Source organism: Salmo salar, chromosome 22 (genome assembly GCF_965601325.2).
Source record: "Salmo salar chromosome 22, fSalSal1, whole genome shotgun sequence".
NCBI lineage: Eukaryota > Metazoa > Chordata > Actinopteri > Salmoniformes > Salmonidae > Salmo > Salmo salar.
The window spans coordinates 46935929-46953208 of record NC_138312.1 but is presented as its reverse complement, the minus strand read 5'-3'; the positions used below and the strand labels follow the sequence as shown (position 1 = coordinate 46953208).

General features: G+C 43.3%; 1 protein-coding gene across 1 annotated transcript; it reads left to right on the top strand.

The window, feature by feature from the left end:
• Window positions 1-124: 124 nt before the first annotated feature.
• Window positions 125-7954, top strand: LOC106583583 (limbin). The gene is made up of 8 exons (XM_082967508.1): window positions 125-131; window positions 340-533; window positions 728-784; window positions 1020-1247; window positions 4188-4253; window positions 6325-6464; window positions 7158-7491; window positions 7886-7954. Exons 1-8 carry the CDS (start codon window positions 125-127, stop codon window positions 7952-7954), a joined length of 1095 nt encoding a protein of 364 aa, XP_082823634.1.
• The last annotated feature ends 9326 nt before the right edge of the window (window positions 7955-17280 follow it).

The window sequence follows — 17280 nt, the reverse complement described above, 5'->3', positions numbered from 1 at the left end:
CTGAGATGCAGTAGTTGACCGGTTTTTGTTTAGTTTTTAACTAAGTTCCCCCCCTCATCAGCACACTCCCAGACCATTTCATCACGACCCTGCTGGAAAATCAGCAGAGCCGATTTTGAAGAAGATGAATGGTTTGTTATTATCTACTCAGCCCAATTTTTATCAGGTACATTTTAATCAGGTATTATCCCTAGGGTAGCGATAAGGGCATAACATCCAAAGTGACACTCAGCTGTAAGTAGCCAATGATTAAGCTGTTACATATGTTCAAACCCATTGGGTCATCAGATGTGTACTGTCACTGTACGCTACTATATGTTAACTAATGGTCCTTCACAGGACAACAAGGGCAATGTGGTCCCTTGGCTTTCTGTGCTGAAGAGGGTCCTCTTTGTTCTTTGGCCCCAGCAGCAGGCCCCTGGGGACAGTCCCTCTATGCCTCCATAAGCCACCAGGCTAACATCATACAGCGTAGAGCCCAGAGCCGCAAGAGAAGCCTCACCAGATACATCACTGGTCACACTCTGCCTCACGTAAGCATGCACATTGCATAAATACACACACAAGTACACACACACATAGATACATACACACACACATACACACACACACAGCCCCAGGGGTTGTGGTAAAAAAATTCTAATGGAAAATAATGATGCAATTTTCCATACATGGTTTCGTGAAGCAAAAAAAAACATGTAGCGTCTACTTTTGTATTTTCTTTCAGGTTCAGAGTGATGCACAGCCATCAGTGTTTGGACTCACATTTCACAAATTTGCCCAGGTAAGTCCTCTTGACTGTGTAACGGACAGGCTTCTTTTGCTTATTGCTTGTTACCGTTGATGTTGACCAGATATCTGGTAGTCTATACGTGTGCCCATGCGACATTTGTAGTCAAAGTGGAAGGCTTCACAGCTATCATATCATGTCCTCAACACTAAATATATATAATCTCTCGCTCTCTCATGTCCTCATATTTCCCATTGCACTATTATCTATATGATCCTTTGGGACACAGGTGGAGGCGGGGACTGAGTTCCCCCATCTGACGATCTTCCTCCTCATCCACAACATTGGGCCTCCGGGGGGCACCAACCTGTCCAAGCTGGCCATCAGGGACTCCGTATCTGGGATAGCACCCCTGCAGAGTGGGGGGATGGTGGTGGAGAAAGGCTTCCAGACCTTCATCATCGAAGTACCAGTCAAAAGTTTTTCTTTATTTTTTACAATTTTCTACATTGTAGAATAATAGTGAAGACATCAAAACTATGAAATAACACATATGGAATCATGTAGTAACCAAAGAAGTGTTAAACAAATCAAAATATATTTTATATTTGAGATTCTTCAAATAGCCACCCTTTGCCTTGATGACAGTTTTGCCCACTCTTGGCATTCTCTCAATCAGCTTCAATATTACTCACTGGTCACCATAGCAACAGCCACTCGTAGCACGCGCTCCAGCAGGTATATTTTACTGGTCATCCCCAAAGCCAACACTTCCTTTGGCCACGTTTCCTTCCAGTTATCTGCTGCCAATGACTGGAACGAATTGCAAAAATCACTGAAGTTGGAGACTTATATCTCCCTCACTAACTTTAAGCGTCAGCTGTCAGAATAGCTTACCGATCTCTGCAACTGTACGCAGCCCATCTGTAAATAGCCCATCCAACCAACTACCTACCTCATCCCCATATTTGTTTTTGTTTTTCTGCTCTTTTGCACACCAGTATTTCTACTTGCACATCCTCATCAACACATATATCACTCCAGTGTAAACTGATAAATTGTAATTACTTCTCCACTATTGGCCTATTTATTGCCTTACCTCCTTACTTCATTTGCACACACTGTATACAGATTTTTCTGTTGTGTTATTGACTGTACGTTTGTTTATCCCATGTGTAACTCAGTGTTGTTGTTTTATGTCGCACTGCTTTGCTTTGTCTTGGCCAGGTCGCAGTTGTAAATGAGAACTTGTTCTCAGCTGGCCAACCTGGTTAAATAATGTTGAAATAATAAAAATATAAAAATGAGGAATGCTTTTCCAACAGTTTTGAAGGAGTTCCCACATATGCTTAGCACTTGTTGGCTGATTTTTATTTATTATTTCCTTCACTCTGCGGTCCAACTTATCCAAAACCATCTCAATTGGGTTGAGGTCAGGGGATTGTCGAGGCCAGGTCATCTGATGCAGCACTCATCACGCTCCTTCTTGGTCAAATACCCCTTACACAGCCTGGAGGTGTGTTTTGGGTCATTGTCCTGCTGAAAAACAACTGATAGTGCCACTGAGCTCAAACCAGATGGGATGGCTTATCGCTGCAGAATGCTGTGGTAACCATGCTGGTTAAGTTTTCCTTGAATTCTAATTAAACCACAGACAGTGTCACCACAAAGCACCCCCACACCATCCCACCTCCTCCTCCATGCTTCACGGTGGGAACCACACATGCAGAGATCATCCGTTCACTTACTCTGCGTCTCACAAACACACAGCGGTTGGAACCAAAAATGTCAAATTTGGACTCATGAGCCCAAAGGACAGATTTCCACCGGTCTAATGTCCATTGCTTGTGTTTCTAGGCCCATGCAAGTCTCTTCTTCTTATTGGTGTCCTTTAGTAGTGTTGGTTTCTTTGCAACAATTTGACCGTGAAGGCCTGATTCACGAAGTGTCCTCTGAACAGTTAATGTTGAGATGTGTCTGTTACTTGAACTTTGAAGAATGTATTTGGGCTGCAATCTGAGGTGCAGGTAACTCTAATGAACTTATCCTCTGCAGCAGAGGTAGCTCTGGGAATTCCTTTCCTGTGGCGGTCCTCATGAAAGCCAGTTTCATCATAGCGCTTGATGGTTTTTGCGATTGCCTATGAAGAAACTTTCAAAGTTTTTGACATTTTCCAGATTAACTGACTTTCATGCCTTAAAGTAATGATGGACTGTCATTTCTCTTTACTTATTTGAGCTGTTCCTGCCAAAATATGGACTTGGTCTTTTGCCAAATGTCTAAAATGCATTTTCTGTATACCACCCCTACCTTGTCACAACACAACTGATTGTCTCAAATGCATTAAGAAGGAAATAAATTCCACAAATGAACTTTTAACAACACACACATGTTAATTCAAATGCATTCCAGGTGACTAACTCATAGCTGGTTGAGAGAATGCCAAGAGTGTGCAAAGCTGTCATCAAGGCAAAGGGTGGTTACTTTGAAGAATCTCAAATATAAAATATATTTAGATTTGTTTAACACTTTTTTTCCGCTTCTACATGTTTCTATATGTGTTATTTCATAATTTTGATGTCTTCAATATTATTCTACAATGTAGAAAATAGTAAAAAATTAAGAAAAACTCTAGAATGAGTAGGTGTGTCCAAACATTTAACTGGTACTGTAAGTCATGAGAAATCTGTCTCTCCTCAGTCTGTCTGTCACACAGGTCGTGTTAGGTAGCCGTAAAATGCAAGAAGAGTACATTTTTATTATATATTTGATTGAATGGTCGGTACTACCTGAACCTGTCTAATAACAGATTATGAATGGTTAGGTCCTACCTGAACCTGTCTAATAACAGATTATGAATGGTTAGGTACTACCTGAAGCTGTCTAATAACAGATTAGGTTCATTTTTGTTTTCTGTTTCAAAAGGTTCTGCTAGTGTGTCCCGCTGAACAGGACCTCAGGCTCCACTTGAACTATCAAACATGACCATTGTGAGAATGATTATGATATGGATTTTACATTGGTTTGGTTGTGTTTCTACAGCTGGGTCTCAGTATGTTGCGACGTATACTGCCTCATCAATGGTCAGGAGTGAAATTCGGGACCTGTCAGCCTTCCTAACGTTCTCCAATGCCTCACTGGTACTGTACTCACACTTATATTTTCATATTTAACTTGCTCTTTTTGCCTCTCGTCATCTGAAACACTTTACATTACTGTACATAGGCATCAGAGGAGGCTGGTGGGAAGAGCTATCGGAGGACAGGCTCATTGTAATGGCTGGAATGGAATTAATGGAACAGGGTCGAACGTGGATTCCATGTGTTTGGTGTGTTTGATACCATTCCATTAATTCCATTCCAGTCTTTACAATGAACTTGTTCTCCTATAGCTCCACCCACCATCCTCCTCTGATAGGCATTATTTCAGGGTAACTTTAACTGTTCTCGCTCCACAGAATGACGTCAATATGTTTGGTCCAGTGGTGGCTAATTTAACACTAAGGGTGAACTCCATGGACAAGGTAACTTAGTATGGACTTTTCAATACAGTAGCCTGCCTCACATTACAGACGTTTTATCACAGTTATCAAGTCACAGGTTTGGCCATGACCCTGATACTAATTTCCTTCTCTATATTGAATATCCTGTTTGGGATAGGGGGCAGTATTTTCACGGCCGGATAAAAAACGTACCCGATTTAATTTGGTTATTACTCCTGCCCAGAAACTAGAATATACATATAATTAGTAGATTTGGATAGAAAACACTCTGAAGTTTATAAAACTGTTTGAATGGTGTCTGTGAGTATAACACAACTCATATGGCAGGCCAAAACCTGAGAAGATTCTATATGGGAAGTGCCCTGTCTGACCATTTCTTGGCCTTCTGTAGCCTCTCTATGAAAAATACAGGATCTCTGCTGTAACGTGACATTTTCTAAGGCTCTCATTGGCTCTAGGAAGGCGCCAGAACATGGAATGATAGCTCTGCAGTCTCTGGGCGAAAAACAGCAGGGGTTTTGGAGAGTGGTCCTTCTGAGAACAATGACACTGGTGCGCGCGTGCATGTGACGACTCCATGTTTTTCTTTCTCTCTTTGAACGAATACGTCGTCGCCGGTTGGAATTTTATCGCTATTTTACGAGAAAAATTGCATAAAAATTGATTTTAAACAGCGTTTGACATGCTTCGAAGTACGGTAATGGAATATTTTGAATTTTTTTGTCACGAAACGCGCCGGCGCGTCACCCTTTGGATAGTTACCTGAATGCACGAACAAAACGGAGCTATTTGGATATAACTATGGATTATTTGGAACCAAAACAACATTTTTTGTAGAAGTCCTGGGAGTGCATTCTGACGAAGAACAGCAAAGGTAATCCAATTTTTCTTATAGTAAATCTGAGTTTGGTGAGTGCTAAACTTGGTGGGTGTCAAAATAGCTAGCCGTGATGGCCGGGCTATCTACTCAGAATATTGCAAAATGTGCTTTCACCGAAAAGCTATTTTAAAATCGGACACCACGATTGCATAAAGGAGTTCTGTATCTATAATTCTTCAAATAATTGTTATGTTTTTTGTGAATGTTTATCGTGAGTAATTTAGTAAATTCACCGGAAGTTTTCGGTGGGTATGCTAGTTCTGAACAAAACATGCTAATGTAAAAAGCTGTTTTTTGATATAAATATGAACTTGATTGAACAAAACATGCATGTATTGTATAACATAATGTCCTAGGAGTGTCATCTGATGAAGATCATCAAAGGTTAGTGCTGCATTTAGCTGTGGTTTTGGTTTTTGTGACATATATGCTAGCTTGAAAAATGGGTGTGTGATTATTTCTGGCTGGTTACTCTCCTGACATAATCTAATGTTTTGCTTTCACTGTAAAGCCTTTTTGAAATCGGACAATGTGGTTAGATAAAGGAGAGTCTTATCTTTCAAATGGTGTAAAATAGTCATATGTTTGAGAAATTGAAATTATAGCATTTTTAAGTTTTTTTGTATTTCGCGCCAGGCACTACCATTGGATATTGGCGAGGCGGAATGCATGTCCATAAGAGAATATGATGTAAATATCTCATATGACCTACTTTCAGATTGACCCCAATCACGGTGTCCACTTTGCTGGGTTTGCTGGGGGATTCTTCCTATCCTTGTTGCTGCTGTTCCTAGGATTTCTAGCCATGAACCTGATATGTGCCAGAGCCAGGAAAACCTCTCCGCAGTGAAGGGTAGGCTGTTATGACTATTACCTCACGACTATTAGCTAGCCTGAGTCCCAGATTTATTGTGCTGTTTTGCCAACTCCATTGCTGCTTGTCAGTACCATTTTGGCTGTTTGACAGTGACAGCAATGGAGTAGGAAATCCAGCAGAACAAATGTGGGACTCGGCCCACAGCCGGGATAAAACCCAATGAAACCAATGTGTTGAAAAAAATGCACTCTCTTTTGTCCTTTATTTGAAATATTTAGAGTGACGCCTTTTTTTCCCTCTTGTTGGTTGATTTAAGGATTCTTTATTTATTTTTTTATTTTTTTATATTTTTGAAAGAGTGTGACTATTTCTCTGTATGTCTGTCTTTCCCATAGAAAAAGCAAGGTGATTCAGACCCTGAGTATGCAGTGTGCAACATGAGCGAGACGGCCAAGAAAGAGGCGGCATTCGAGGACAAGATGGTGGACATTATGGTGCTGGAAGACCCCCAGAACATGTATCAAGCTCTGGAGAAGTATGGCTACACCAACAGATATAATGCTTTATTACTTGTCATAAGCATATATGAGCCTTTTTATTGTTGTAACGTCTGCTTTCAACTCATACTCTCAAACACGTAGATCCCCTGAACGCAGCTCACTTTCCAGCCCACTTTCCAGCTCACACTCTCAAACTCATAGATCCCCTGAACACAGCTCACTCTCCAGATCCCAATCACCTGAATTCTAATCACTTGTTCACACACCTGTGTCATTATCACACACTATTTAGTTCAGTTCTTTGTACCCCATGTGAGGTATTGTTTGTTTTGTGACACACGTCTATCGTAGCTCTGTTTTTCCCCATGATTTACTCCTCCCGTGTATGATAATTTTTGCCTGCCTCACTAACGACACCTTTTGCCTATTCCCTGCCTGTACTTTAGCCTATCGGATTTCCTGTTATCTACCTATTGCCTGATCACCCAGACTACGTTACTAGCCTTTTCCCTGCCTGTACTGTTGTCCTTTTGGACCCCTGTGTATGACCTGCCTGCCCCTGGACCCAGCTACCTGCCTCCTCCTGTGGTCCTTTGTAATAAACACCTGCTGCGCCCTGCGCTTGAAACCAGCTCTCTGTCTCCCCTCGTGTTCATTACAATTGTGTCTTATACTCAAGGCTTATATGATATATTTCTATTCTGACTAGACTGAAGTAGCTGAAATTTAGTCAGCATCATTATGTCAGGATGCTTAGACGTTATAAGGTGGTCATACAGCCTGCTGGGGGCTACCTCCAGCCTGGAGAGCAGCCATGTTCAGATGTACAAGGACGTGATCGCCACCCTGCTGGCTGCGCTGCACTCCCAGAATCACATGTCCCAGCAGGCTGAGCAGCGCCTCCTGAGTGTGCTTCACAGCCAGCTGATGGGCAAGCTGAAGGAGGAGCACCTGGCAGCCCAGTGTAAACTGGAGACCCGGGAGCAGATGGAGGCGGAGCACTGCAGGGAGGCCCAGGAGAAGGCCCGGGCAGAGGTGCTGTTTCAGCACGCCGGCCAACAGGTACTGTCTGTAGGGGCTCAATGTGGGAGCTCAATGTGACTTGTGCACAACAAATTGGTTAAACAGGCCAGAAATGGCTCCTACGGGCACAGATGGAGAACCAACCACCTAGTCTAGGGCTGGCTTGGCTAACACTGTTCCTGGAGAGTGTGGGTGTGCAGGCCTTTGCACCAGCATTGTGTTAACCCCCCCCCCCCCCCCCCCCCTGATTCAGCTAATAATGCTGAAGACAATGGTTAGGTGATTATTTGAAGCAGGTGTGGACTGGAGCAAAAACCTGCACACTGAGTAGTTCTCCATGGCACAAAAAATATATTTATATTTAGACAGGCTAAATAAAGTATTTCACACTTATATTTGACCCAGGTCTGGTTGATTCTGGTTGATTCTCCAGGAGCTCCTCCAATGCAGTGCCCTCCTGGAGAAGCTCCAGCACACCCTGCTGGCGAGGCATGAGGAGTAATCTGCCAAGGTCCAGAGGCACATTGTGGAGTGGAGGAGAGTAGAGTAGAGCTGCACAAGATCTTCTCCGAGGAACACGAGGAAGCCACCAGGATGGGCGAGCTGGAGAAGACCTTGGCCAGGAGTCTCCTGCATGACTACTTCACCTACCAGATAAGCTAGTGAGCCAGAGCCTACATCTGGTTTACGTTCAGTAGGAACAAACAGACGGAAACGCTTTGAAACGGGCAAAAGAAAAAGCATTCAAATAGGACATGTTCAGGTTGTGGCTATAGTTTTTAGAAATGTTTTGTTGTGTGTGTGTCCCTGAATGTTGTTTCCGGCTCGGGGAAATACTGTGAAAAGGAAAAACTAGTTGTGCCTCTTCTCATTTCATGGCATCTCTTCAATCAATCAAATGTATTTATAAAGACGTTCTTACATCAGCTGATGTCACAAAGTGCTGTACAGGAACACAGCCTAAAACCCCAAACAGCAAGCAATGCAGGTGTAGAAGCACGGTGACTAGGAAAAAGTCCCTAGGAAGAAACCTAGAGAGGAACCAGGCTATGAGGGGTGGCAAGTCCTCTTCTGGCTGTGCCGGGTGTAGATTATAACAGAACATGGCCAAGATGTTCAAATGTTCATAGATGACCCGCAGGGTCAGATGATAATAATCAGTGGTTGTCGAGGGTGCAACAGGTCAGCACCACAGGAATAAATGTGAGTTGGCTTTTCATAGCCGATCATTCAGAGTATCTCTACCACACCTGCTGTCTAGGGAGTTGAAAACAGCAGGTCTGGAACAGGTAGCACGTCCGGTGAACAGGTCAGGGTTCCATAGCCACGGGCAGAGCAGTTGAAACTGGAGCAGCAGCACGGCCAGGTGGACTGGGGACAGAAAGGAGTCGTCATGCCAGGTAGTCCTGAGGCATGGTCCTAGGGCTCAGGTCCTCCGAGAGAGAGAAAGAGAGAAAGAGAGAATTAGAGAGAGCATACTTAAATTCACACAGGACACCGGATAAGATAGGAGAAATAATCCAGATATAACAGACTGACCCTAGCCCCCCTACACATAAACTACTGCAGCATAAATACTGGAGGCTGAGACAGGAGGGGTCAGGAGACACTGTGGACCCATCCGATGATACCCCTGGACAGGGACAAACAGGCAGGATATAACCCCACCCACTTTTCCAAAGCACAGCCCCCACACCACTAGAGGGATAACTTCAACCACCAACTTACCATCCTGAGACAAGGCCGAGAATAGCCCACAAAGATCTCCGCCACGGCACAACTCAAGGGGGCACCAACCCAGACAGGAAGACTACGTCAGTGACTCAACCCACTCAAGTGACGCACCCCTGCTAGGGATGGCATGGAAGAACACCAGTAAGCCAGTGACTCAGCCCCTGTAATAGGGTTAGAGGCAGAGAATCCCAGTGGAGAGAGGGGAACCGGCCAGGCAGAGACAGCAAGGGCGGTTCGTTGCTCCAGAGCCTTTCCGTTCACCTTCACACTCCTGGGCCAGACTACACTCAATCATAGGACCTACTGAAGAGATGAGTCTTCAGTAAAGACTTAAAGGTTGAGACCTAGTCTGCGTCTCTCACATGGGTAGGCAGACCATTCCATAAAAATGGAGCTCTATAGGAGAAAGCCCTGCCTCCAGCTGTTTGCTTAGAAATTCTAGGGACAAACAGGAGGCCTGTGTCTTGTGACCGTAGCGTACGTGTAGGTATGTACGGCAGGACCAAATCGGAAAGATAGGTAGGAGCAAGCCTATGTAATGCTTTGTAGGTTAGCAGTAAAACCTTGAAGTCAGCCCTTGCCTTAACAGGAAGCCAGTGTAGGGAGGCTAGCACTGGAGAAATATGATCACATTTTTTGGTTCTAGTCAGGATTCTAGCAGCTGTATTTAGCACTAACTGAAGTTTATTTAGTGCTTTATCCGGGTAGCCGGAAAGTAGGGCATTGCGATAGTTCAACCTAGTAGTAACAAAAGCATGGATACATTTTTCTGCATCATTTTTGGACAGAAAGTTTCTGAGTCTTGCAATGTTACGTAGATGGAAAAAAGCTGTCCCTGAAACAGTCTTGATAAGCTGTCCTTGAAATAGTCTTGATATTTATCCTTAGACTCCATATATCTCTCATCTCTGGTTAATTCCGGAACCTCTTTTGAGGATTTACCTCCCATGGTTATTAATTGTTTTCCTTGTTATTATGCTTACTCTCCCAATCTATGTGTGTGTTCTTACTATTCTTATACTTAAATTTCACAATCTATGTGTGTGCTTTAGAAAATCTGAAATAATTATTTTTGTATGTATCTCTACCTCCTATGTGTGTGCTTTTACTTCCTTGAAACTTTATCTATAGAGGTTATTTTTGATCGGACAAATATCTTGTATCTCACACACCCTATTTTAGGTTTCCCTCCTTTACGGGATAATCAGACCTATTTATGCGCCTCTGGAAGACCTCGACTTTCCCCTCCAAAACGTATTTAGACAGACGATCTATATTTATACAATTACGTCTCTGACCTACTCTCTTATAATTGTATTATTATATTTCGCCTTCTAATTTACGATTTCCGGCCAATGTATATCAACCAATTTTACGTTTTAGGTCTCAACATTAGCTAGTTTACATTGGTAGTGGCCACAGATACCTAGGGTCATTACGGACTCCCCTTCCTCCTGGTTGTGTCATGTCCTGACCAGTAAAGGGGTTATTTGTTATTATTGTTTGGTCAGGACGTGGCAGGGGGTGTTTGTTTTATGTGGTTCGGGGTTTGTTGGTATATGTGTTTTGTAGAGGGGTGTTTGTTTAGATTTGTCCGGGGTTTTTGGTTAGGTTCTATGTTGTGTATTTCTATGTTAGATCTAGGGTGTTTAGTTCTATGTTTAGTTAATTGGGATTGGGCCTTCAATTGGAGGCAGCTGTTCCTCGTTGCCTCTGATTTGAAGGTCCTATGTATAGGGGTGTGTTTGTTGTGGGAACTGTGGGAGGTTGTTTTTGCATTGTTATGTTTAGCCTGCAAGACTGTCTAGCTGTCGTTAGTTTTTTCGTTCTGTTGTTTTTGTGTAATGTTCGTCATAAAATAAATATGAGCATTCACGTACCCGCTGCATTTTGGTCCACTTCCTATGACGGCCGTTACAGGTTGGCTCTATACCCAATTCCTATCTTCCATTTGCACAGAACACTTCGTTACCTTTAAAACTTTTCTCTTCACAAAATTCTAAAGATAGGTCACCAGATATAAACACCCTTCGGTTATTAGAGATCAATGCCTAAACTACACAAGAATCCATTAAAAAAAATTCTCTGAATGTAGCCCAGGTACTTTTCCCCAAAATCCGTGAATAAAGACCACTGACCTTATCCTTGCAGCTGAGAATTCAATGTAGGTTGGATCTCATCACTGCCTCTGTCGTGTACCACTTCACCACTGGCCTGAAGTAGACCCCCAATTTCAGAGGTCAGGTCTTAATCTTACGGATCGCTGATCCACCCGTGCACGGTTTTCAGCAGTTCCTTGGGACGACAGAGGCAGGTATTGAGATCCGGCTCGAAGGACCAAGTCATCACGAGAATTTTCAATCCCAATGATGATAACTAAACAATCATTTAATCTTTGACCAATTCCCGATGTTTGTAAGACCCTGGGTTTAATAATAATTAGGCAAAGTCTCAGATTCTGAAAAAGGTTTGTTATTCTTTATTCACGAGAGTTCTGAAGTCAAAAATGCATTCACAGTCATTTTCTAACCCCCCCCCCCCCCCCACCCCCCCCCACCCCCCCCACACACACACACACACACACACCCACCCACAGTTTATCACTTTTCTACCAGCCTGGCAGTTTCTAGCCGTGTCTCTCCTCCCAAGATTAGAGGGGCCTTGGAAAGGGCCTCTTTCCTGTCGTAGGTTTTCAGAGTTACAACCAGGTCATGTGTAGTTCAATTGTCCTTTGTTTTCTCAACCATACATTTCTCACCCTTAACTTGTCTCACATATACATTATTGGATTATAGTCTTATAATTCTAATACATTTCACATAGTCTTATACGTTTCAGGGTGGAATTTTTTAGTCATTACTTTAAACATATAAATTCCTTGATCAATAACTCACCACAGGTTAATGAGAAGGGTGTGCTTGAAAGGATGCACATAACTCTGCAATGTTGGGTTGTATTGGAAAGAGTCTGTCTTAATAATGCAGACAGAAAAGAGCTCCAACTTCTTAATCATAGCCTAAATTTTGTCCCACACATTGAATATAGTTGCGAAGAGTCCCTGTAATCCTAGATTCAAATCATTCAGGAGTTTTAAAAAAATCACCCAGATAGGTCAGTCGTGTGAGAAACTCATCATCATGCAAGTGGTCAGACAAGTGAAAATTATGGTAAGTAAAGAAAACTTTAAGCTCGTCTCTCAATTCAATAAAACGTGACAATACTTTGCCCCTTGATAACCAGCGCACTTCTGTATGTTGTAAAAGCATTACAAGGTCGCTGCCCATATCAGTGAGTAATGCAGAAAATACACGAGAGTTCAGGGGCCTTGCTTTAACAAAGTTAACCATTTTCACTGTAGTGTCCAAAAAGTCTTTCAAGCTGTCAGGCATTCCCTTGGCAGCAAGAGCCTCTTGGTGGATGCTGCAGTGTACCCAAGTAGCGTCGGGAGCAACTGCTCGCACGCGCATTACCACTCCACTATGTCTCCCAGTCATGGCTTTTGCTCCATCAGTACAGATATCAACACATCTTGACCACCAAAGTCCATTTGATATCACAAAGCTGTTTCGTACTTAAAAATATCCTCTAATGTTGTCATGGTTTCCAGTGGTTTGCAGATGAGGATGTCTTCCTTAATTGACCCCCCATAAATGTAATGGACATATAGCAGGAGCTGTGCCAGGCTGACCACGTCTGTTTACTCATCCAGCTGTAATGCATATAATTCACTGCCTTGTATGCGAAGCAGTAATTGCTTCAAAACATCTCCTGCCATGTCACTGATGCGTCGTGAAACAGTGTTGTTTGATGAAGGCATTATCTGAATAGTTTTTTTGGCCAGCATTGTCCCAGCCTCCAGTATTTATGCTGCAATAGTTTGTGTCAGGGGGCTAGGGTCAGTCTGTTATGTCTGAAGTATTTCTCCTGTCTTATCCGGTGTCCTGTGTGAATTTAAGTATGCTCTCTCTAATTCTCTCTCTCTTTCTTTCTCTCGGAGGACCTGAGCCCTAGGACCATACCTCAGGACTACCTGGCCTGATGACTCCTTGCTGTCCCCAGTCCACCTGGTCATGCTACTGCTCCAGTTCCAACTGTCCTGCCTGCAGCTATGGAACCCTGACCTGTTCACCGGACATGCTACCTTGTCCCAGACCTGCTGTTTTCAACTTTCTAGAGACAGCAGGTGCGGTAGAGATACTCTGCATGATCGGCTATGAAAAGCCAACTGACATTTACTCCTGAGGTGCTGACCTGTTGCACCCTCTACAGCCACTGTGATTATTATTATCTGACCCTGCGGGTCATCTATGAACATTTGAACATCTTGGCCATGTTCTGTTATAATCTCCACTCGGCACAGCCAGAAGACGATTGGCCACCCCTCATAGCCTGGTTCCTCTCTAGGTTTCTTCCTAGGTTCCGGCCTTTCTAGGGAGTTTTTCCTAGCCACCATGCTTCTACACCTGCATTGCTTGCTGTTTGGGGTTTTAGGCTGGGTTTCTGTACAGCACTTTGTGACATCAGCTGATGTAAGAAGGGCTTTATAAATACATTTGATTGATTGATTAAGACGCTTCTAGCCCCTTCTTATTAATGGTATCTGTTGCTTTTATACATGTCTTACTACTCGAAAGTCGTCTTTATTCTCGCTCAAAAAACTCCCATGACTTATTTTTCAAATGGACACGGTTCATTTCTAAATGTCTCCACAAGATTGAAGGTTTCCTGCGAGAGAGTAACGCTTAATGTAATTGGATGTTAATTATTTGACTTGGCAAACTGTATTTGACATTGTGGTTATTTCGCTGATGGTTTAATTTTATTTCTGGCAGTGAAATGAGGCTTCTCAGGCGAGAAAAAAAACTCACCCAAATGTATAGCCTCGTTTGAAAATGTGAGGATTTTGTTTTTTTGGTTTAAACAAACATATATATATTTTTAAACGTGAATCACATTTTTATTTGGTGTACCCCCAACGGCATTGCACGTACCGCTGGGGGTACACCCCAGTTTGGAAATACCTGCTCTAGTGGGATTGCTATTTTGGAGCTTGCTAAATAGTGAGCTTATGTATGACTTCACTTACTGGATGCAAGTGGAGAGTTCAAATTGGCGTTAGACACCCAGGACGTGATATACACTATTCTCAATACTTGATTAAAGTTTAAACTGAGTTTTCAATGGCCAGGCAGAGAGGTTGTGTCTCAGAGCTTAAAGGTAGAATCATCAATATGACATCAAATGAAATCAAATTGTTTTGGTCACATATACATATTTAGAAGATGTTATTGCAGGTGTAGCGAAATGCTTGTGTTCCTAACTCCAACAGTAGCATTTCACAGCCCTAAAATAATGGAATTAAGAAATATATAAATATTATATTGAGCAATATCGGAGTGGCATTAACTAAAATAGAGCAGAATAGGATACAGTATATACATATGAGATGAGTAAAGCAGTATGTAAACATTATTTAAACATTATTAAAGTGGCCAGTGATACCAAGTCTACATATATAGGGCAGCAGCCTCTAAGGTGGAGGGAGGGTTATGTAACCGGGTGGAAGCCGGCTAGTGATGGTTACTTAACAGTCTGATGGCCTTGAGACAGAAGCTGTTTTTCAGTCTCTCAGTCCGAGCTTTGATTAACATGTACTGACCTCGCCTTCTGGATGATAGCGGGGTGAACAGGCCGTGGCTCGGGTGATTGTTGTCCTTGATGATCTTTTTGGCCTTCCTGTGACATCGTGTGCTGTAGGTGTCCTGGAGGGCAGGTAGTTTACCCCCTGTGATGCGTTGGGCAGACCGCACCACCCTCTGGAGAGCCCTGCGGATGTGGGCAGTGCAGTTGCCGTACCAGGCGGTGATACAGCCCGACAGGATGCTCTCAATTGTGCATCTGTAAAAGTTTGAGGGTTTTAGGGGCCAAGCCACATTTCTTCAGGCTCCTGAGGTTGAAGAGGCGCTGTTGCCTGTCTTATTCCCAGAGAGTTCTTTATTCCTGTCTAAGCGGTGTACTGAGAACTCAGCTGGCTATATGGACAGGGACAGTATATCCCGAGAGAGCCATGTTTCGGTGAAACAGAGTATGTTACAATCCCTGATGTCACTCTGGAAGGAGATCCTCGCCCTGAGATCGTCTACTTTATTATTTGAACATAAGCGAGTAATATACTCGGAAGCAGTGGATGGTGTGCACACCTCCTGAGTCGGACTAGAAGTCCACCTCTTCTCCGCCGGCAGTGTTTTGAAGCAGCCACTGGAATAAGATCAATTTCCCTGGGGGGTACGAACAAAGGATCCAATTCGGGAAAGTTGTATTCCTGGTCGTAATTCTGGTGAATTACCGCCGCTCTGATATCCAAAAGTTATTTCTGGCTGTATGTAATAACACAAAAAAAATTCTGGCCTAATAATGTAAGAAATAACACACAAAAAAATACTGCAAAGTTGCTTTGGAGCTAGAAGCAGAGCTGCCATATATGTCGGCACTATCTTACTAATCATACAAAGTAGGGCAAATTTCTGATTACAGACATCAACAACAACAAAGTTCAAATCTTCCAATGGCAATATTAGCGGTTCATCAGGGAGGGCGTAAATTGGGAAGAGGCAATAGGAGCAGTCTTGAAGTCTGTTGATGTCTGTAAGCAGTGAGTCGCCCTGCTCTGTTGATGATGTAATATTGCACACTCTGCCTTTAAACAAAAACATTCCAATCCATGACCAATAAGACTACAACTATTGCTAGTTCTTACCCTGTGCTCTCCTCCTCTGCGGAAGCGGGAAGGACAAGTTGCTTGGGGCAGAGGACATCGATGAGGGAGAGCAGCTTTGACTCAGGGAGGGTTGGGAGGAGAAGGTGGAGAGCCTTTAGGAGAACCTCAGTGGAGACCTGGCTCTGCCTCACTAGCCTGGCCGCAAACTCCAGATCCTGGGGGGAATGGAGAGAAAAGAGGGATGAAGGGAAAAGACCTGCTCTTTACAACTGCCAACAAATAGAGTGGGTGTCTCAGACCCAGATTAAGCTTGCTCCTGGACTAAAAAGCAATCGGAGAATCACAATTTTATGATGGCTATATCACCTGGTCACAGTTTGTGTAGAGTCTCTTCAGCTACAGCAGCTCCTTGAGATCCTCCATAGCCTGACTCCTGGCGTTGGCCTCTTGTAGCCTGGAAGAGATGGGATGGAGGGATGGATGGATGAAAGGATGGAGGATAGGAGTGGGAGAGAAGTTGCTATATGGATAACTGCACACTCCTTTTTGAGATGTGCATTGTTGACAGCTTAGAGCCTGTCAAAGCACCAGGTCAAAATAACATAATAACAAAATGTAAATAGAAAAAGCTACTGTCTTGTGTTACTATTACAGTAGAGCCACATTTTAATGCAAACAAAGTGATCAAGCCTTTGTAAAGCCCTATGTTCAGATCAGACGTAAGGCATACTTGGTCTGCATCTGTAATGGCACTCTATATAGTGCACCATTTTTGTTCGGCGCCTCGTAGGATACTATGTAGGGAACAGGGTGTTATTATATACGGAACAGGGTGTTATTTTGGATACGTCCTTGGTCCACAGTGAGTAAAGCCCACCTCTCTGCCTGCTAACCGGTGACCTGATCACACTTCTATAGCGCCTCGTGAAGGATAGTGGCCTTGCGACTGTGACGCTCTATGTGAAACAACCTCCCTTCCTCTTCCTCCTCCTCTTCATGATCAGAGTGGTCTCGGTCTTTGGGTGGTCTGTGTTGGGTCGGTCTGGTTGGTCCAGACCAGACTCGCCAACTCTGCATGTTCTCTCTGGAGTTGGAGCTCAGCTTCTTCCAAACCCTGTAGTCACAGCCAAATGGGTCAATGGATTCATAACAACTTAATTCATTGAGGATATCTTATGTATCCTGTGTGTGTGTGTGTCGTGTGACCAAATTGTTCTGGCGGGTTTGATCAAATTTAGCCATTGATGTAATCTTTCATCACTAAAGTGTGAATCGGCCTACAGACATTTTACATTTACATTTTAGTCATTTGGCAGACGCTCTTATCCAGAGCGACTTACAGTAGTGAATGCATACATTTAATTTCATTTCATGCA